At 40.0% G+C, this 22,237-nt stretch overlaps 1 protein-coding gene across 1 annotated transcript in view; it reads right to left on the bottom strand.

Annotated features, from left to right (window-relative positions):
• Positions 1–254: 254 nt before the first annotated feature.
• SUCLG2 (succinate-CoA ligase GDP-forming subunit beta) overlaps positions 255–22,237 on the bottom strand; it is a 252,262-nt gene continuing 230,279 nt past the window's right edge. Inside the window, exons 10-11 of the mRNA XM_072720499.1 lie at positions 20,042–20,162; positions 255–1,325 (exon numbers count right to left, since the gene is read on the bottom strand). Of these exons, the coding sequence (XP_072576600.1) occupies positions 1,210–1,325; positions 20,042–20,162 (237 nt within the window). The 3' untranslated portion in view covers positions 255–1,209. The remainder of the gene's footprint in view (positions 1,326–20,041; positions 20,163–22,237) is intronic.

Genomic DNA, 22,237 nt, shown 5'->3' with positions numbered 1-22,237 from the left:
CCTTTAGCATTGCACAGACTGAAGTCACATTTTAACCTGTTAGACATCTGTGACACTTACCTGGATTTCTGGTTTACATAAAAATTTTATTCTTTCATTGCATAATATGCTAACAGAAATGGCTGTTGACAAAGTTAAGTGGAACTAAAATAATCCCAGAATAACTCAAAATCTCTAATTTTGGAGTCACGCCTAAGAGTAAAAGAGAAATTGTCTGAGGAATGAAATTGACCAAAATGAGAAATACACAAACCTTAGAGCTTACAAAACATAGGATTTTATTTAAATTTGTGTGCAGATAAAAATTTACCCAAATTTAAACACAGACATAATTCAAATTCTTTCCCACCACAAAAATGGATATTATGAGAAAAAGACACATTTTTCCCAGCTGGTAGATTCTGGAGGCAACAGGGAGGGGAAGAAAAGATACTGATACAACATAATTTGATCTTCAGCACTGTTTCATCTTGAAATGACTTAATTATGGAGATTTCCATAAGAATCAGCATTCTTTGGTTTTGACTTTGAAATAGAATCTTCTCTGACAAAATCACAAATAAGGCTTCTGGCTTTATTTTTAGTGTGAGGTAAACAGTATATTCAATATTAAGGCAAATGGTAGAATGCATGTGTGGGATATTAATGTGCGTTTTCCACTATAAAATAATATGTTTTGGAACATTCATGGATTTTCTAAGTGTGCTGGAATTAGAACTTGTAAAAGCTGTTGCAGTGTGCAACAGTTTTGAATGTCTTAGCTGTGCCTTTTTGATAATCTGCTAAACGTAATCTTTTTTGAGTTTTTTACAGTATATGATTCTTTTAAGATTAAAAATTGTTGTAAAATCGTTGTAAATGAACCAGGGTCTGATCTCAAATTCCATATATACACACTCTGTTTGGCCAAAGAGACTGCTCCCCTAAAGTTGGCAAAACAATGCCTAAGAGCAGGCTTACCATGATGGAAAAGTATGAGAACAGACATTAATAAAGACTCTAATATGTGAAATCAGATTATTTAGGCTGTCTAGCTGTCTTATTCAAGAAAATGCAGATTTAAGATCTTTCATACAGTGATTCATCCCCTGGCTCATCCCCTCTCCCTTTTTTCCCAATGGGATAACCATTTCCTTCACAGTGATGAGAGAAACATTCCTTTTTTATGGCAAAATGGACTTCTTCCTCTAAGGTGTCAGGACAAAGCTGTCATTTCTTAGCCACGCTGGCCACAGACTTCTTGGCTGCGTCCTCCAGGTCGACGGCCGAAGTAATGGGGAGTCTGCTGTTACTGAGAATGTTCCGGGCCTCGTGGACATTGGTTCCTAGAGGGTGGGGATGGGGTGAGGATGGACAGTCACTGAAAATGAAACTGGAGGTGGTGCCCTGGGTGGAAAGTTTCATATGATCTGCAATGTCCAGGTCTCATAAACACAATTTAATTACAACTCAGTTTCAGCTTCTTATCTGGATTTGGATAATTACATATATTTAGATGACAAATTCACTTTCTTTTTCTTTTTTCCACCTCGAATGTCTGGCATTATAAAGATGCTACCTATATTTTTTCTGGCACTTCAAAAATGCAAACAACAGTGTTCTTATAAGACTCTGAACAAAGAAAGATTAGCAACTACTTGGCCAACTGGTTTGAAAGAGGAAAATCCTCTGAAATGCTTAAATAATCTGAATACAGAATCTAAAGAAAAAACTATGTATAAAACATGTGCCAGAGAATGACAAATTGTTGTGATGTGATTGTATAGAATACTGACAGTAACACATGGAGATGCACAGACTAATCTCTAGCTTTTCACCAGGAAATGAATTAAATATAAGTTTTAATCAATGTCATTGACAGGGAAGATTATGTGGCAAGATTTCTATCAAGTGGTGGTCTGACTAGAAACCAAGATGAAAGATAGGAATTGGCTGAGACTAAAAGACATTTTATTTTTTAACTGATAAAAGCTGAAATTTCTCCTGACAATCCACAGTCAAGTAGATTTCATGTGGTTCTGGCCCATGCCAGAAGTCATTCATCTTAAAGACTTCTTGAAACTAAGGGTCTCAGTTGTGTCCTAAAGTTCTGTGAACCTGCCTGCCTATGGCCACAAACCCACTGCTTTGGAAACACTGATAGTATTCTACACGTCTGTTTTTGCTTCCTCCTCACTCTGTATGACAGAAAGGGCAGAGGACCTGAAAAGAGCACTGCAGCTTCTGAGGGTACGTCTTGGTGTCCTACTCCTGCTGGATTTACAGCGTTTGATGGCCAAGCTACCCCACCCAAAGGTGTGCTTCTGCAACTGACTGCTTAGCATGCAAACTGCTTTTCTGTTCTTTCAGAGCGAACAAGCCTGTAGGAGAAATGTGATAAAATTTAAGAGTCTAATGAAATATCTCATCTTACATCATTTCCTGTGCTTCTATCTAGTTAGCAAGACAGAGCCTATTTATAAACAAAGACCTTGAAATATAGGCCTTGGAGGACCTACGAGTACAAATATAAAGGAGGCACTCAATCAGCAGGTTTCATACAAAAAGGCAAAGGTGGAATTAAAGAGGAACAGCTGTGCTAACAAGGTGACGCAGCGTTGATTCTCCTGGGACCCTGGAGCCATCACACTGGTGGGGAAGGGGACATTTGGCACGGTGTCTTTAGTTCAGGGTTTACTCACTGCTGTTTTCCATAGCAATCTGCAGAATGGCCTCTGTAAAGCAACTTAAAAGGGAGGGAAGTTGTTACCTAAAATCCCCAGCTTCCTCATCCTGGCTCTCATGTATTAGTTGGATAGTTTGGGGTAAATCATTTAACATCTTTTAGCCTCAACTTCTTTATCTTCAGACATGACATGATGATTATCTGCCTCATACCTAATACTCTGTAAGCACTTACATATGCCAGATGTAATGCTAAGTGACTTACAAGCAGCATATGATATCTTTATGACGACAATGCCTAGATCTTACTGTCCCCATCTCACAGATGAGACAACAGAGGCATGGAGAGCTTAAATCACTTTTCCATAGTCACAGATTGTAAGCGGCAGACAGGAACTTGAACTATGTTCTAATTATACAACCCTAAGTGTTCCCAAGATACGCCAATCTGTTACCCTGTCTATAAAATGAGAATAAGGGGGTGCCTGGGTGGCTCAGCTGTCTAAGGGTTCAACTCTTGATTTCAGCTCAGGTCATGATATCAGGGTTGTGAAATCAAGTCCTGCGTCAGGCTTTGTGCTGGGCATGGAGCCTACTTAAGATCTTAAGATTCTCTCTTTCCCGTTCCCTCTGCCCCCTTGCCTTGCCTCTCCTCCTCTTTAATATGAGAATAATAATGCTGATAGCATAAGCTATGATGAAAAGTAAATGAAATAATGCATGTGAAAGGATTTCATAAATGTCTGCACATCTGTGGCAGACCTGGCTGGCTGTCCACCAAGGATTCATGCTTCTTTTCTATAGGGGACAGCTGTTGTCGGGAGGTAGCTGCCCAACCAGGAACTACATTTCCCAAGGCCCCTTGCATCTATGTGGTGTCATGTGACAGAATTCTGTCCAAAGGCATGTGCATGGACATGAAACACAGGCCCATAAAAATTGCCAATGTGAGTCTCCAGTCACTTAGATTTCCCTGTCTGCCTTCTGGAACATTGCCAGCCAAGACAACTCTGTAAGTTATCTTTGTGCAGATGGCAATGACTCCTTCAGCATGGATACTAGCATAATTCTGTAGAATAGAGCAGCCCACTCACTCACCCTTTATATGAATGAGGAAGGACCATCTATTACATTAAGGCTCACATTTTAGGATTTATCTGTTGTCACAGGAGCTAGCATTACTTTAACTAACATGTTACTTCCTAAGTGTGGTGGGCTGCTTCCAAAATGGCTCTTAGATGATCAATCCCCACTTCTGGGGTTCATGCCCCTGTGCAATCCCTTTGGCTGTGGGTAGAGCCATCTACCTGCTTCTAATGAATAATAGGGCAAACATGATGGAATGTCATTCTAAGACTAAGTTGCAAAAGCCAACGACTTCTTTCTTGCTTCTTCTGACTCTCTGTTCACTCATGAAGCAAACTGCCACACTGCCCTACAGAGAAGCCCACAAGGCAAGGAACTCGGGGCTGCCTCCAGTCAAAAGCCAAGGAGTAACTGAGGCCTTCAGTCTGACAACCCATGAGGAGGAACTGCATCCTGCCAACAACAATGTGAGTGTGTACGGAAATACCACTTCCTCAGTAGAATCTTGACATGACCTTAGCCCTGGCTGACACTCTGAGTGCAGCTTTGAGACCATAAGCCAAAGGACCCGGCTAAGCCACACCCAGATTCCCTACCAGAGAAACTGAGATCAACAATGTTCCTGGTGTTAAGTTGTTAAATTTTAGGGCAATTTGTTACACGTTGGCTACTTAACCAATGTAGATATAAAGATTTATTATTTCATTAATACAACCTCAGTGTTCATTTTGATTTATTTGGTAAAGTTTCAGACAAAGTCCCAGAGGTTGAAAAGTAGGACAGAGGATCAGACTGTGGCAGGTATTAAATACTGGGCTAAGGAATTCTGACACTAATCTGTACGTAGAACCTTCATAGAATCATGACACAATGTGAAGCAAAGTCCTGATGGACACAGAATGGAATTGGTCTTTGGACCAGAAGGTCAATGGAAGTTAAATATGTAAATTTCTATCTCCTTCAACAGAGACATGGACTAGAGTTCTTTGCCAGGGAAGAAATCTAAGTTAGGATAAAAAAGGTTCTTCTCTCTCTTTCCTTTCACTTCAGAGCACCTCCAATCTCAACAGACAGCCCCCAAGAACCCCATGTAGCAAGAAGAAGCAGATTCATCTGCCTGAACATTCCTCATCTCTGACTCTGCCTTTCTTTGGTGAGAGTCCTTCCTCCTATGGACACAGATCTTACCCAAGCCTGTCAAGCTCTGTGTAACTGGACTGATGCAAGAATTAGCAGTGTCAGTAGGAGTGATAACAGTAACAAAAGCAATAATAGCAGCTATCACTTAGCAGGTGTCATACATTGTTCCAGGGTCGTAAGCATATTAGTTCATTTGCTCCTCAATGGCAACCCTGAGATAACTACTATTACTATCTTCCTTTTACAGAAGGGATGACTGAAGCACAAGTTAAACATAAAAGTCTAGCTGACATGGCTAGTAATAGCTAGGAAATAGTGGAATAAACACTGAACTTGATCTTTCACTGCCTTGAATGATTGGCTGAACCATGGATGATCCCTTAACAGGTTTTATAAATACATGATATCATTATCATCATAATCATACTGACAATAATAAAAAAAAATCTCTGTTTTTCAGACATCCCACAATACTTTGAGCCTATGAACTTGTGAGTTTGGTGTTTCTAAAAGACCTTGTGAGTTGAGTTTTTGTAAATAAGTTCTTTTTATTCATTTATTTATTTTTTTGGCCAAGAGCACTGAGGCTTAATGATTGGCAGGATTTAGCCTCAAAATCCTTTGTTCTTCCCACTCGGTTGTGATTTCCCAGTGACTCTTGTATGACATTTAAAATCTGTAGCACTTTCCCACGCATGAGATCATTGAAACTTCAACGATGCTATAAATTATTTAAGAGTGAGGATCAGGTACAATTAGGGTGTCTGCTTTTTCCAACCTCCCTGTCTAGCTATACCTATTCTACCCAGTGTCTTCTGCTGGAGGAGGGACCACATTGTGATCTTTGCTCAGAGGCAGATATGGACTGTTTACAAGGCATGACTACACCTGGTCCAAGAGTGGTCCAAATACAGACGATGGTCATCAGCTCTTAGCTTCTCTCCTGAGAATCTGAATGGGTAGTATATATGATACAGAACAGAGTAGCATGAATAGGATTTAAATAGCCCTAGGTAAGCAGACAAAGGCAGCACACACATGCAGCGAGGAGTGCTGTCAAGTGCACTGGCTGCTGGAGTCATGTGCTGGAGGATGGCCTCCACGCTCCATCTTCCTCTTCCTGAGGGCCAGCTTCATTCTGGCTTCTGTTCATCTGAGCACTGCTTTTGTTTTTAAAAATTGTATTTATTTATTAATGAGAAACACACAGAGAGAGGGAGAGACATAGGCAAAAGGAGAAGTAGGTACCCTGTGGGGAGCCTGATGCAGGACTCTATCCCAGTACCCCAGGATCATGAGCTGAGCCAAAGGCAGATGCTCAACCACTGAGCCACCCAGGTGTCCCTGATTCTGAGAACTGTTAATGCAGTTTAACTGCATTCCTTTCCATGGGTATAGATGAAATAAGCTCTTAACCATTTTAGGTCCTAGAGACTACTTGTACGAGTCACTCTTCTTTGCAACTAAGAAGCTTAAGTAAATCAGTTCCTTCTTCAGGAACTGACACCTTCTTCAGGACTCAACTTAGCACCAAGTATTCTCCAATGGGGAAAAATGACTGATTTAGATATCTATGAACCTGCAGAAATGCTGGGCCTTTGGCACTGAGTCCTCCCCCAAGAACTCTTGCCTTTTCTCTGCTAGATTGACACGCAAACATTCCGAGATAACTGTTTAAATGGCATTTCTTCAGGGATGCCTTCCTTGTCACCACTCCCCCAACCCCCAAGCTGGAGCAGTGGCTTCTAAGTGAGCTTCTAGAGTACCCTGTACTTCCAGAATCATAGCACTACTGGGATTGCTCACTGACATTTCTCTTGTCCCCACCAAACATAAGCTTCCTGAGGGGTGAAATTGTCAGGCCGGCCCACCAGGATCTCTCCAGACTTAGTGTAGTATCTATTATGTAGTATGTACTTGTTTGTGGACTAAATGACGATGGATGCACTCATACATAGCAAGTGTGCTTGAGGAGGTGAGATGTGGGAGGGTGCTTTTCTGATCACTTTGCTGGCCCCACATCCCCAAATAACCCATTTTTTTTTTTATATAGCATTAAAAGAGAAGCCCCAAACAACCTGAACATAAGGAGTTCCTGAGTTTACTTGGAGTCTTCAGGGGCTTTTCTAGTGGCCTCTTTCTCTAAGAAGGGCCGAACAGCAGCTGGCTGTGTGCAGTGCCCCAAGGACTCCAAGCTGCTGCCACTCCTTTGGCCCAGCAGCTCTGCTTGCCACCCTGCCCCAATGCCTTGCTCAAGGTTAACAACTAGGGGGGCGGGGCTGGGAGGGAGAGGGTGGAACAGCCCTCAAGAAAACCGGCCCTTTTCTCCTTCCAGCTGTTCCTGCAGGGCCATATCAAAATGCCTAATTGCTTCACAATTCCAGGATCCATTAAAGTGAATTTTAATTATGCTTGCAGTTACAGTTTAATTACAGCCTTAATTATTAAGCACAGGCTAGGCATACTCAGAACCCCAGGATGAGGGAGGGAGGGAGAGGGAAAGGAAGAGAAGGAGAAAAAGGAGAGAGTGGAGGGGGAGGATGAAAGAGGGTAGAATAAAAAGGAGTTGGTGGGGGGGGGGGGAGAAGAGAGAGAGACAGACAGACATGAGGAATAACCCAGAGGGACAGGCACATGAAAAGAAAGAGGTATAGACAAGAGTCAAATACAGAGAGTGAGGGCAAAAAGTGAGCCTGTCAATTCCCACTCCATCAGCCTCTGCCCTGATCCTGCCAGCACTCTGCGCTGGCATCCAAGGCATCCAAACTGGTTTCTCCCTGGACTGTTCTTCTGTGGACAGACCCTACTTCCTCGTTCCTGTGGAGAGAGAAGCTCCAAGGGAAATGGGAACACTCAGGGAAGAGGGTCAGAAAGAAAACCAGTAGCCCTGAAAGGAGGTCACTGGAAAAGAAAAGAGAGACAGGGTAAGCCTTGGGCAAATGCTTGCTGGTGTGTGGGTTCCTTTCATTAACCCTACTCTTCGAATATTCAAGGTTGGTTTCTTCTTGATTCAGCAGGTGGCTGAGACCTGCTCCCATCCCCTTCCTTGCTTTTATTTCTAAATAGAAACCATCATAGCTGCTTTAAACTCTGACATGGAATTAAGAGTTCCAAAGACAGTGTTCATGCCTGCGTACCCAATTACAAAGGAAATTGATCTCTTCCCCACATTTAAATAGTGTTGCTGACATGTTATAATATTTATTAAATGCTGCATTGCTGTTTAATGAGGCTGCAGGACAACAGTTTTAATAACCACCTGTACAGATAACTGATTGACTCACGCTGGTTCAACTTCGAGCACTTCTTAATGTCGGCTTGCTGAAAAGCTGCTAAGCTAAATGCTTATCTACCCCGATGCATGCCACAAAAATGGCAATGCATAGAGAATCAAAGGGGAATGGTTTGATAATGAAATCTTGCTCTACTGGTAGAGAATATTATAGAAAGAGTAATTACCAAATTTTTAAAGGTCTCCTAAGGTGCATGTTTTACCAACTGACTTCCTGCCACCAGGTGGAGTGAGAGAGCTGTAAACAGAGATGCAAAGCTAATTTATCAAAATCTGTTTGCTTTCAATACCTGCTAAAGAAGGCAACCATAGTGGACAGAAATTACTGGGTTTTGTTCAGAAAGTGTGGCCCCTTCCCCCCACCCACTCAGGCCAGCCTTGTTATCACAGGGCTGTGAAGAAAATTACTCTCCAGTCTGTGGGAGTATATGGGAGCTGGGCTTTTTTTTTTTTTTTTTTAAAGGATTATTTTAATAGGAATTCAGGGTTTTTTTTTTTTTTTTAAATGAATGCAATAAATTGGCACTTACTGAATATATACTAGCTGCAATTAATGTCTGTTGGGTACATGAGTTAAGGGGTTCACAATTACAGTATCACTTCAACCTTCATAGCAACCCTAAAGAATACATAATTTTTATCCCCATTTTACAGATGAGATAATTGAGGAACTGGGGAAGCTTAGGAACTTGCCCAATGTCCCCCAACAAGTCAAAGGCTAAGCCAGGATTAAGAATCTAGGTTTGTTTGACCGCAAAGCCATATGACAACCACACAGCCTGGTCTTTTAGTACTAGAAGGAATCCTAGCAATCTTTTAGGATATGTCTGTTTTTACTAGAGGAAACTGAGGCTCAAAAGTGTTAGATGATTTGCTCAGATCAAATAACCAGTGAACCATAACAGGTCTGATTCTCAGTCTGGTGTTCTAAGTCAGAGCTGTTCCAAATCAGCTAAGAATAGTTCTTACATTTTTAAATAGTTGGAGAAAAAAAATCAAACGGATAATATTTTGTGATACATGAAAATTACATGAAATTCAAATTTCCGTGTCCATAAATAAAGTTTCACTGGAATACAGCCAACGTGATTCATTTACAGGTTGTCAAAGGCTGCTTTTGTGCCACAAAGGCAGAGCTATTGTGACAGAGTCAGTATGGCCCATAAATTCTCAAATACCTTGACCCCTGCTCTAAGAAATGGAATCTCTCCCCCCTCCCCCTGAGGAGAAAAGGAGGTCAGTGGAAACAAACTAAATTCTACAAAGCAGCAGATTCCTCCTAAAATGTTCACTGTCCTTTTGCCCTTGATCCTCTTTCATTATTCTCCTTTCAAGTGACAACCAGATAGAAGAGGTCCATTTTCTTGGTGACATGTAAATTTAGATAACTTATCACATCTCTTTTGTCTTGTTATCGTACTGTTAAAATGGAATAATTTATTGAGAATCGGAGGTAAAAGTCCTGCTGCATCAGCAGTCCTCACTTGTTTGAGGCGATATGCATCCAAAACCTCACACGTTGCTCGGCACATTGTTGCCAGCCCCCAGAGGCCCCACGTCAGTGGAGTTAGGAATGAGAGCTCAGGTAATAATGGTAGCTAACATTTACTGAGCCAGGGACCATCTAGGTTATTCTAAAACTCATCTGCTCTTACAACAAACCCATGAGACTGTCATATTTTTATTCCCATTTCACAGATGAGAAAACTGAGCCTTTTCAATAACTGAAGTTATTGTAGTTGGAGGAGTATCTTACAGAAATGCCTTGTACCTCACAGTTTAGAAAAATTAAAAATGACATAAAATATCCTACAGGGTTATATCCTGTGCACACCTATTTTCCTCCATAATTTCTTCTCCCATGGTAAGAAGAAACCACTGCTGAGGATGTGAGCATGACAGGTATTTATAAGATGCCAGCTGGAGCCACCACCTGAAGCTGATGGCTGGGATGTCGTGCATGGACTTAGGATCATGCCAGCAAGGCTGAGGACCAAGTCTAACACATATCCATTGAGGGATTATGTGAGTTGCTTACCCTTTTGCTTTTAACCCTCAAAAAAAGCATCATACATATTATGTTAAACTGGGATGGAATGAATCCTCTGGCAAGCAAGAATGTCCTACAATTCTGCACCCACTAGGAATAGGACTAGTCTTGTAAAGAAAGGATGCTTTATACGCCTAAACATCTGCATAGACTTCATTTTCATGCCTTCCTTCAGTCTATCTCACGGCTTTCAATGTGTGTGTTTTCTAACACATGGGTGATTTCAGGAATTTTTTCAAAGGTAATTTTGGTGATGTGAGACTTTTGTCTGGAATCCTGACTCTGGAACTCTACTGCTGCCTGAAAAGGGACATCACTGCATCGCTGCTCATGATTCTATACTTCTGTGGGGGATGACTGAGAGATCTCACTGCTAATCTGTTCCTTGAGAAGTTAGACTCTCAGAGCTTAATGTCACCCAAATCTTTTTTGACTTTTATAAAACCTTTTAGAGCTGAGGATTTAGACTCAAATTCCATGGGGAGTTTCCAGAATTCTAGGTCTCTTGCTGCTAGCCCCTTCTCTACTCACACTAGGCTGCAAATTATGCCCCACTGTCTCTCTTTGGAACGAAGATGTATCATGGCACGGCCATGCCCATTCCTTTCTCTATTGTCTATACTGCTTCTGTGCCACAGTGGCAGAGGTGAGTGATTACAACAGGATATACATAGCCCACAAAGCCTAAAATTTGGCCATTTATAGAAAAAGTCTGCAGACCTTTGCTCTATACAATTCACAATTTTGGCCCTGTGGCTATGGGAGGGTAAGAACTCAACTTCATCTAATGCTTTTTCGGCTTGCAGCCTCCACTTCCTGCTTCTTATACAGCAGGCAGCTGTATTTCCAGGATGACAGTGGCCAGTACTTGGCTCAAGTGCCCCCACTCTCCTTTCCCACATCTGTGGAACACAATGACCACAGAGCTCTTTTCCACTGAGCAGGGATATAGTCTCAACATCTTTCTTAGCACAGCACTGCAGGCAGCCACTGCCAATAAATAGAAGGTGGCAGGAGATGAAAGCTATTTGTCCTGCCCATTCTTGTGGGATCTTTCCTCCTAGTTAGCTCTGTCTTTGGACAGCCTCAAGATGGCACTCTTTGGGAAAGTCTTTTTTTTTTTTTTTTTTTTTTTAAGATTTTATTTATTTATTTATTCACTCATTCACTTCCCACAGGGAGCCTGATGTGGTAACTCCATCCCAGGACCCCGGGGATCACAACCTGAGCCAAAGGCAGATGCTCAACTGCTGAACCACCCAGGTGTCCCTGGGAGAGTCTTATTAACAGGACACAATGGCCACATATAAAGCAGGACAGAGAATCTACCAGTGTGTCCCTTTCCTGATAGCAATGTGTTCTCTTTCTCTTTGGTGGCTGACCAGATAGGACTTCCAAGTGTTATATAAGGAAACTGAGGCATGAATAAATGAACTAACTGACCATTCAGAAAACACTCACAAAGCAGACAGTAGTGATGTGATATACCGAACTTATGATGTACCAGCCCCAGACTGGCCATGCCCTAAAATGCCTTCCTTATTACAAGTGCCCCAAGGAAACAACTTCAGGCTCCCAGTTTTGAAGAAAGACCACTGCCTAGACTGAGGTGACCACCTGACCAAAAGGTGGCCCATGCCCAGGGCAGACTCATTACAGGGATATGCATCAAGGGGTATTTCCTTCGACACAGAGCAAAACACTCCCAGTCTCACCTTTGACTACCATTGGCTCTATGTTGACAGTGGAGACACTTCACTGACTGGGATGTTTGAAAGAGAAAGATGGCAGGTGTAGCACTGCCCCTTCGGCTGCCTTCCCTTTGGACTGTGCTCTCACAGGGAGCCCGTACTGGCCCTCTGGGTCTCTGGGGCCTGTGACTGGGTGTGTCTGGGGTTCAGAGTAAGAAAGATCACTGCCAGTATATGATCAGGTGTATCCTTCATCTTCTTCATCAGTAGTGCAAGTGATCTTTTGGTCTCTTAGACCTTTGTGCTATTTCTCACCAGATTCCCTGCATGGGGAAGGATCTGCTGGGTTCCCTGAAAGACCTCAGCAACATGGACTGGTTAAATGAGTACTTCCCTAAGGTGTGCTGAGTAGCTTTTTCTTTTTCTTCTCTGAGTAGCAGTGGATGTCCATAATGGGAAAAATTTCAGTTACTCACATGAACCAGCTAGGAGTAAAATGAAAATTCAAAGTGCCAAATATAGTGGATTATTTGTCTGGAAACTTAAATATTCAACCTAAAAAAGCTTTCATTACCCTAACACTTTAGGTTAGGTCCTGTGAGACATGGGGTAAAGCTTAAGTGCAGCAAAGTTTAAGCATTCAGAAGTGTGTCTATCAATTTAGGCAATGAGAAGATTTAAGGGTTGATGACAGAGCAGGATTGTCTCCAGCATGTCCTCTGGTTTAATGTGGGGAGGATGAATTAAACACTAAGGAGGGTCCTCAAGGAGAAGATGCCAGTGATGGAAAGGAGGAGAGGTGACAGACATCACAGGGTGGAGAAATCAGTCCCAGGAAAGGAGCATCCATGGGCGACAGTGAAGGAAGAAGGAGTAGAAGAGAGGCGGGGGGGCATTCATGAGGCAGAAAGCAAGGGGAGTAGAGGGGTGTGCAGACAGTGTGGGCCAGTAGAATGGGGACAGAAAGGATGATGAGGACCAGGTACCAAGAGGAAAAGAGACTTGCACCGGCACAGAATGTGTGACTCCTCCTCCTGGAGCCACATTTCCAGTAACTGCAAAACAAACTGAGAAGTGGAGAGCGGGGAGAGGAGTGCTCTGAGAGCCCAGGGGTGGAGGTGGCAAATAGGTCCACCTTGCCTTAAAAGGCAACAGGGACTGAGCAAGGAAGAGCTGATGAAAAACTCGGTACAGAGCAAACATTGGGAAATGTGCAAAGAGACCAGGGGATGTTAAAGGACACAGAGCCAATCCCCCCGGTGCCACTGCGCATCCACCTTCACTCCGCCCAGGATCACGCCTGCACTCAGCCAGGGGGTCCCTCATTCTCTGTTGACTCCGGGGGTTATCAGTAAACCTGGGGTTCAAATATCCTGAACAAAAGCTTTTTCCAGCCAATCAACCACAGTCTGCCAAGGCTGCCTTTTTGACGGGAGTCAGAGGAGTAACTGCTGCCTTCCTCTTAGTTTCACACCCTCACACAATGGAGGACTCATGGGGCCACCAAATGTGTGGAGACACAGCTGAAAACTCTGTGGCTGCCTCTGAACACTTTAATCCTCCAGGTTTCTTTTCCCCTTGAGCAGACCAAAGCATCACGTAGCAACTTACTGTGTCTGTGCTAAGAAGGATACTTGATGTGCACTTCTCTGGCTGTGGCTCCGATTCCTCAGTATTGCTGAGAGCAAGAATAAGAGAGAGAAGAGGCACTAGTGCCTTGGTCAAGACAGTGAGAGAGACAGGATACAATGTTTCTGACTTAGAGACATTTATGTTCTCATCAACTGAAATGAGACTTAAGGGCACATGTTGAGGGATTGACAAGGATAAGGAAGGGAATCACAGGGATTCTTGTTTTGAAAGATATTTGTCAAAAGAGAAGCAAAATGTTTATGTTCCTGAAACAAACCTTTGGTACAGAAAAATCAAACTGAAAAGATTTGGCTAAGAGAGAAAGGATCAAATCTACCAATCACATAGGCTCAGTGTTATTTATAGCTTAACTTGGAATCACAATGAACACCTGAGAGAAAAGCAAATTCTTTTTTAGACTTGAGATACAGAAGTTTGTGCAGATTTAAATGGGACAATAAAGAAAAATGAATTCATTTTTAAAAAGCTCTTTCAAGATATTGGCAGGCCCTGATCCAGAGCAGTAAAACTGACCATACAAAACTTGAAGCTTTAGATAAAACATCTTTGCACACTGAATACACAAAGGTGTTAATAATTATCTGTACATTTCTCAACCAATTCATGGGTCGAACTTAATTAACCACCTAGGGGACTTTTGTGCCAGGTATGTATACATGTCAAAGAGGAAAAAAAAATAAACATCTCAGATAATTTGTTCTTTATTCACACTAGAAACAACTATGTACAAAAACTAAACTCCCTCACCAAAATGCAATTTCCTTGATTTACCTAGGAGTCTTCTAAATAAAAACAATCCTGTGTCTCAGCTAGTGAGTTCTGTTGTGATAAGGCAAATTAAATACATTTAATACATTAAATACGTTAAAGTTAACCATTTTCAAAGAGGAGAGTAATCCTTTTCTTACCCACTGGTAAAACAGCTAGTACTTACTGTACAGCTGACAACAAAGATTTGTCCACAAATCCTACTAGATCAAGCCTGATTTGATTAAAACTTTCCTCATCAAAATATTTCTAATACACTGTCTATGGCAATGGAGGATTGAAAATGTGGGTCGCAAATTAGTGAGAATTATGGCATGGATCTTGGATCTTCCAAATGGCCACTTAACAAGCAAGAGAGACTAACTTCTTTATTTATAGGAAGTAGATACTACTAACAAAACCTGTTATTGGCTTTTGAAATGCCTGTTATCTTGGTCATTAAAATCTGACATTTGTTTAGACTATACAGCCCTGTGTCAGAGATCTGAAACTTAGCAAGTTAACAAATGTTAGCAATAATAATTATTTATTATTATAATTCAGACTCCAGTAAAATTTTTCTACCACACTTTGTTTTTACATGTCACTAAGCTTTATCACAGATGCTGGGATGATGGACACCTTTTCCCATCTTCCTTTCACTAGCTGGAAGATGGGGCACATTCTGGGAACATAAATCAGTTTTAATATGAATATGAATAAATATAATTTTAAAATTCATCAATTAAAACAGACAGTATATGTTGAATCAAGTTAAATAGTAACTACCACTCAAATTATCCAAAATGTTCCTGCCTCTTCATTCCAATTTGTCTTTCTTTGTCAGCACAGATGAAGAGTTGCTAGCTTAGAAAAAAAAAAAGGAGCATTTTTAGAAAAAAAGAAGCATTTTGTTCATGCTCTCTGGTTGGATAAAATATGACTGGATGCACAGAGATTTGTGGGAGGAGCAGATTTTGTGTTCTAAACCAGAGAAAGCTAATGAAAGTTAATATTGAGTACAAGAGAAATTCCATAAAAGGTCCTGGTAGTTAGCAACTGTTCCCCATCCGAAGCACTGAGAACCAGACTTTCTGTGACAGGAGATTTTTAGTTTTCGTTGGTTTCTCCTTTTAACTGAGCTGTACTGCAAGCAAACAATTTCAAAGGCAGCAAGACCTGAGTGTGGTTTACTAGGGGACTACAAAATGGGCTGACCTACCCATTTTTCTATCACATTACTCCTCGGATCATTTCCTATATTCCTTCATCTCTACCTCCACATGTGTTCTGATGTTAGAGGTTCGTCTCAACCAAGGATGACTGTTCTCCAATGTAATACTCTCCCATTCTCTCTAGCTAGTTCCCACTGCTGACTTTTTGAAGTCTGCCAACCATGCCATCATTCATTCTTCTGGTCTGGATTTAAAACCCAGTTTCCTTCTTTTTTCTCTCATTCCTTTCCTATTTCTGCTGTTGTCTACTCTACTTTTACCTCTATGTGGTAATCCTGCCTAGGTTTCTAAATTCTACCTAATGTTGTAGACTCTGCATACTGACATGATTTTCCCACTTAGTTTTTTAGCCATAATATGTTGTTGCAAAGCCATTACTCTTTCCATGACAGCCTTCTGATCTACCACAGTCCTAGATTTCAGGTTTTACCATTATTACGGTGCCAGTTCCAACTGCCAAGTATGGAACAGATCTGATGACTTGTTTCTGATCCTTTACCAAATTCCCTCCCCCTTCCTTTCCAATGATTCAAATCTTACATATTTCCATGCTCAACTTGGAAACTCTCCTTTTATAATATTCCTCTGCTAACTCACATCTCTAAATGTACTATAATTATAGTAGTCAATGTTGAGTAAGCTTAAAAAGCAGACTATGCCAAAGAAAGTGGGCTGAGCTACACGGAATTCTGCTTAAGGGACAAATACTTTATAGGAGTCTGCATTCCCTTAGCATAAAGAGCCCTGGCTTTGTTTTTATGTAGTTCCTTTTACAGGGCCTTTATGGGTAATACCATCACGGATTTTTTTTTTTCATTTTGTTATATAGGATTAGTGCCAAGAACAGAGTTAAAGCAAAATTCTTCACCCTTCTCTTGTTTATTATGTAGTACCAACACAACACGGGACAGCCCTGATTTGGTGTGGGGCTGCTGCTTCAGAAATCACATATGGCTATTAGTATCCTTGGTACAAAACATGTGAGGGTAAGACACATTTTTCACACAAGAGACTAATTTCCTACAAGAGGAAGAAAACACTAGCTAGGATCCCAGAAATGTCAAAAAGCTTTCCTGCTTTTTCCTCTCGATAAAAGGCCCTCGATGCTTATTATAGGATAGGAACTATTCCAGTGAAGGTTAGGAGTGGCAAAGAGGTCATCATGGATATTTTTGGTCTACATAAATTTGGGGGACATATCCTTTTTGAGTTCATCTTGAGTCATCACATTCAATTCTCTATGGTACAGTGGACATTGCGAGGTATCCATATTTGGAAAGACATAAGCCATGCTGATGCCTCAATGCCTACTGCTACTAAGACAGAAGCAGAGTCTATCAGGGCAAACACTTGTTAACATTTTGTATATATTATTTTGTATTGTTAATTTTCATTTTTCTTTTTGTTGTATTTCCCCATTTATCTAGTTACTGACATAGCTTTTTATTTTTCTATACATCCTACTTAATATCTAAAGCTCAAGGACCTGCACATAGTATTTATTATTTTAACTAGTGAATTAAAAAAACCCACAACATCTATTTTGGAAGTGCATTAACTTAAAAGATGCAAATCTGATGATCTAACAAACTGAGAAATTCCAAATCTTCTTCCTTGTAGCTCAGGTAGACCTCTGATGCAGCCAACAGAAATTATTATGGGAGAAGACATCAGACATGGTATTTCACATAGTTTAGCATGTGTATTATCCAGATACACATGATAAGGATAAATGAGAGGGATCATTTAACACTTCTGGAATACTAAGTGCAGTGTGAAAACAAGAGAAGTGCTACTTTAAAAAAAAGTGAAGTAAAGAAGTAAAGTGGGTAACTCTCTTTTCCTATGCACATACTCACAACTAATAATTATGGGCCTCTGCTGACCACTCGGGCACACTGGGAATCACTAGAAACAATGAGCCCTCCATGGAAGACACTCATTTCTAGTCATTTTTAAGGAACAGACATGAGTCTAATCTGCTTATAGAGACTCGCTCCTGTTTAAGAACACAAGCAGAGCTGACTTAAAACCTGAGGGCCACTGGTCATTTGGACTCTGAAAATACTGTGACATCCACATTTTAATCAGAATTATACGTATACTGATGAACCCACTAACTTCCTGATCAGTTTTCTTTTCATTGCAGACCTGCCAGTAATTTTCCTTTTATTGAAATTATTTTACAGGGATCAATTATGTCTCATTTGCATTTTTAAGAAGATTTATTCATTCATAGGTTTTAATGTCCACTTTAACTTTGCCAAGTGCTGCTCCAGCTATTTCCATTTTTCTTTGTGATTATATTTCTTTCAATACGATTTCTTTCAATTTCTGTCCATATGGTGCAGATCTACATTTGTGAGGCAGAGAGTCTCAGGAAGAAAAGACAGTGTCAGAGAGTGAAAGAAAAAAGAAATAGAAAGAAGCAAAGAGAAGAAAAACAAACAAACAAACAAAAAAAACCAGGCTGCAGCTATTCTGGAATCTTGACCTCAAAGGACAAGGATATCCTTGGACTTTATCTTGAGGAGAAGGTAATTATGGCACCAGCATAGAAGTTGGGGACCAGCATCGAGCTGTCCCAAGAATAGTATGCAGAAATCTAATCATGGGGCTGCTTGGTCACTGTAATCTGAATTTGTGGATCATATGGATGGGCCTTTTGCACAGGTTCTCACACTGAAGTGCCTGTTTTTGCTTCTCTACTAGAGTGGTTTTCAAAGTGTGGTTCACCAAACTCCGGGGGAAGTCCCTGATGTAAAAACTATTTTTATAATAATAACAACAACAACAAAAACAATAATACTCTGTTGGCATTTGCACTGATGAAGCAAAAATAAGAGTGGATAAAATGACTGGCTTGTTACCATGGAATCAAAGCCCTGGTCCCAAGCAGTACTAATGGCCACTGTATTTTCACCACCACACACTTATAATAAAAAGTTGTCACTTGTAGGTAAGAATGTCCTTGATGAACAGTAAAAGAATATTAATTTTATTAAATGTCAACCCTTGAGCATATGTTTTTTTAATCCTCTGTGTGACCAAGCAGCAAGTATACATAAAACAAGTATGCTGCATCCTGAACTGTGATGGTTGTTCTAAAAAAAGTGCTTGTGCAATTGTTTGAGGAGTGAGTTAAACCACCCACTTTTTCATGAAACATTGTATTTTCTTGGAAGAATGATGGACACACTATGGTTATCCTGACTTAGTAACGTGGTACACATTTTCTCTAAAATGAGTGAAGTGAGGATGTCCTGCCAGCCACTTCACGGAAAACATCTGATCATTGTGTGGCTGATGATAAAATTTATACTTTAAAGTGAAAATTAGATTTCTGGAAAAGTTGCATCTACTACCTTGACAGCATCCCAGTATTTAAACGTTTTTCTGATGAGAATGCTGTGATTTGAACAAATGTGAACTTTTTAGTATTGTGTGTTGAAATGTGCCAATCTTTTGAAGATCTGCATAATCCAGTATTTTCCATATGGATCAATGCATGGCACTGCGAACCATACATGTATAAAATCCATTTAATGTGCAAGACAGATCAATGGATTTTAATATAACAGTATGAAAAGCCCATTGAAATAGTTTCAGATTTCACATGATACTAATCTTTAAAAAGAAACTACTACTCATTAACTTTAGTGTAGTACAAAGAAAATTTGCAATTATATGAAATGGTTATTAAAAACCCCTCCCTTTTTCAAATAGAGATGTCTATGTGGCCATATTTTCTTCACACATTTCAACCAAAACAGCATATTGCAACACATATAATACAGAAGCAAATATTAAGCTCGATAGTAAAGGGATTTGCAAAAATGTAAAACAGTGCTGTTATTCTTATTAAAATTTTTAAAAGACAGTTCATTTTCATAAAATATACAGCATGTGTATTTATTTGTAAAATATACAATATAAAAATTATTGTTGAAAAAGTATGTTAAAAGTCCCAAGTAGTTATACCTCTTATCAAATTTCATTAATTAATTATGTTATCAATTAATATAGTGATAACTCAAAATAAACCCAAGCTCTTTAGGGTACTCAATTTTATTTATTTTTTTATTTTTTATGTTTTTGGTGGGTACTCAATTTTAACAAGTAAAGGAGTCCTAAGACCAAAAGGTTGGACAAGCATTGCTCCCCCCATGATGAATAAATCTTGGAGTAACATTTCTCAGTGTTTCAATAAACTCATCTCACAAAGTGATTCATAATCAAAAGGATCCACTCTGGAATGAGTGTGAAAAATATGGAGAATCATAACAAAGGCCATTCTTAGAGAGTGGTAGTACTTATCAGCCTGTTAGGGACTCAGAGAGGTATTGCTATAGAGCATCTGTTTCATCTTATTTAAAGCCAGTGTTTCTTTAGGTTGTCTTAGGAAGTTTGTACGTGCAAAACATGTCGGGCACGTGATCTTAGAGGAGGGGTACTGGCACCGTGGAAATCTATCATAACTCACCTTCCAGCCGGACCACCAGGGGCACCTTGAGTTCCAGCTCCTGACAGGCTTTGGTGATCCCATTGGCAATAATGGCACAGTTGACAATTCCAGCAAAAATATTGACAAGGATGGCTTCCACCTGAAATAAAAAATAGGAAGGTGCCCATCAAAACACTGTTAGCCAACATTCTCAAAAATAACTGCCTAAGTAATAGAAATGATTAGAATAAGACTCCTTGTTGTTACTGTTTTTAACACAGCATATGAATTACAAGACAAAAGGCCCACAAAATGTCAAAAAAGTTAAAATTTAGTGCTGAATTACTAAATAGCAATGCAAAACCTTACCATATTAACTCATATTCTCCCATCACTCACTTCTGGGAACTCAAAATGAAATCAATCACCACTCATTTATTACATATTCTATTCTGGCTTTCCATATATAATTGTCTAGAATTGTTCCTCTATGAGTAGTGTCATTTAAAATTTTATGCACTTATTTCTTTCCCTCCCTCATGCTTTACACTGAAATTTTTATCTGTCATAAGTGCCTTATGGAATGTTTCAAAAGTAGGAACTTAGTGAAGTGATTCTTTGTTGTTTTACATTAGTAGTAAAGATTCAAGCTTTTCCATCCTTCCTTAATACCTCTTTGATATGCTAGAGGTAGATTTTCAAAATCCAGAAATAGTTTAATTATCTTAGATAACAACCTTTTTTGATTAAAAAAAATGAGCCCCAAAAGAATGATATACATGATATACAAGCTCATACCACAAGTAAGGATCTGAGGAAAGTCAAGTCAGTGACTGGAATTTTTCAGAAATGTAAATTCAAACCCATCATCTGAACCTGTTTATATGCATTCCATATTCAAAGGCACGTGGACAAAAAAAAAAAAGATTCATCCTGACTTGATAAATGGGTATAAGAAAATCCTGTATAATTAACATGAAGAACAAGATAATGAAGAGAATTCATTACCTAGATTAATTGATAACACCCCCAGAAAATGGCTATTCATCAAGCTAGAGTTATCAAAATTCTAACGATGGCATCACAATTATATTAGGGTACACTAAAGCATGTATGTGTGTGCTGCATGCCATTTTAAAATCCTGTTATTTCATGATGCTAAATGAAATACACAAAACATATGAGGAGGGACACCTGGGTGGATCAGCCAGTTAAGTATCCAACTTTTTGGTTGTTTCAGCTCAGGTTGTGATCTCATGGGTCGTGAGATTGAGCCTTGCCTTGGCCTCCATACTCAGTGTGGAGTCTGCTTAGAGAGTCTCTCCCTCTGCTTCTTCCTCTACTCTCTCTCTCTCAATTAATCTTTTAAAAAATATGAGAAAAGAATGCCTTATGTTGTGCACTTCACTGTTTCAGAAAGTACCCATTGTATGAACCCTTATTTTAAATTTTGATTTTTGCCTGAACTCCATCGAGGAAGCACAGTAAAGATTAGCTTTCTGTAGCTGAAACACCTACACAGAGAATTCACATAATGTGCTCTGAGGTTACATAGCTAACATGTTTCAGTGAGGTTCAAAGTCAAAGTCTGTCTGCTGATTCTTCATTCATGCCAGATACTAGCATGGCAAATTATATACCCTGTTCCAAACATGGTTTCCTCATCTAAAAAACAGAGTAACAGGATCTAGTCCATAAAGGTTGCTGAAAGGCCTAAATGAGATATTACACGTGAAATGCTTGTAAAATACTTAACGGTAATTTTATATATGTGTTTATTTCAACAAGCAATGATGAAAGAGGAAAGGTTACCTAGACAGCATGTTAGAAATAAGAAAACCTCTTTACTACAGCTATATTGAATTAGAACAGAATAGAGGCACAAACTTAGTGAAGCTCAATAGAAAGGTAATGTCTTAAGAATAAAATAAATGAGCAATATTTTTCAAGCCAATTAAAGATTGGGGCCACTCCCCAAACAGAAACCTCCCATTACCATTCACAGCAGGCTGACTGGTAAGCAGAAGCTTGCTTTCTAATGACAGCTATTAAATGCTGTTAGCACTGAGGCTTCATACAGCAGCAGTTTCCAAATAGCTGTGGGATGGAGAGGAATTTGCCAAAACAATGGAATAAAAAACACTCAAGAGCAATAATGACTCCACTGTGTCCAAGAGAAAAACTCAGGAACTGCTGAGGCTCACTTGGGTTTGTGCAGAGAGACTAAGCTTTTCT

The sequence above is a fragment of the Vulpes vulpes genome, chromosome 9, assembly GCF_048418805.1.
Source record: "Vulpes vulpes isolate BD-2025 chromosome 9, VulVul3, whole genome shotgun sequence".
Lineage (NCBI taxonomy): Eukaryota > Metazoa > Chordata > Mammalia > Carnivora > Canidae > Vulpes > Vulpes vulpes.
The sequence above is the reverse complement of the archived record's forward strand: the minus strand, read 5'-3'. Positions and strand labels throughout refer to the sequence as shown.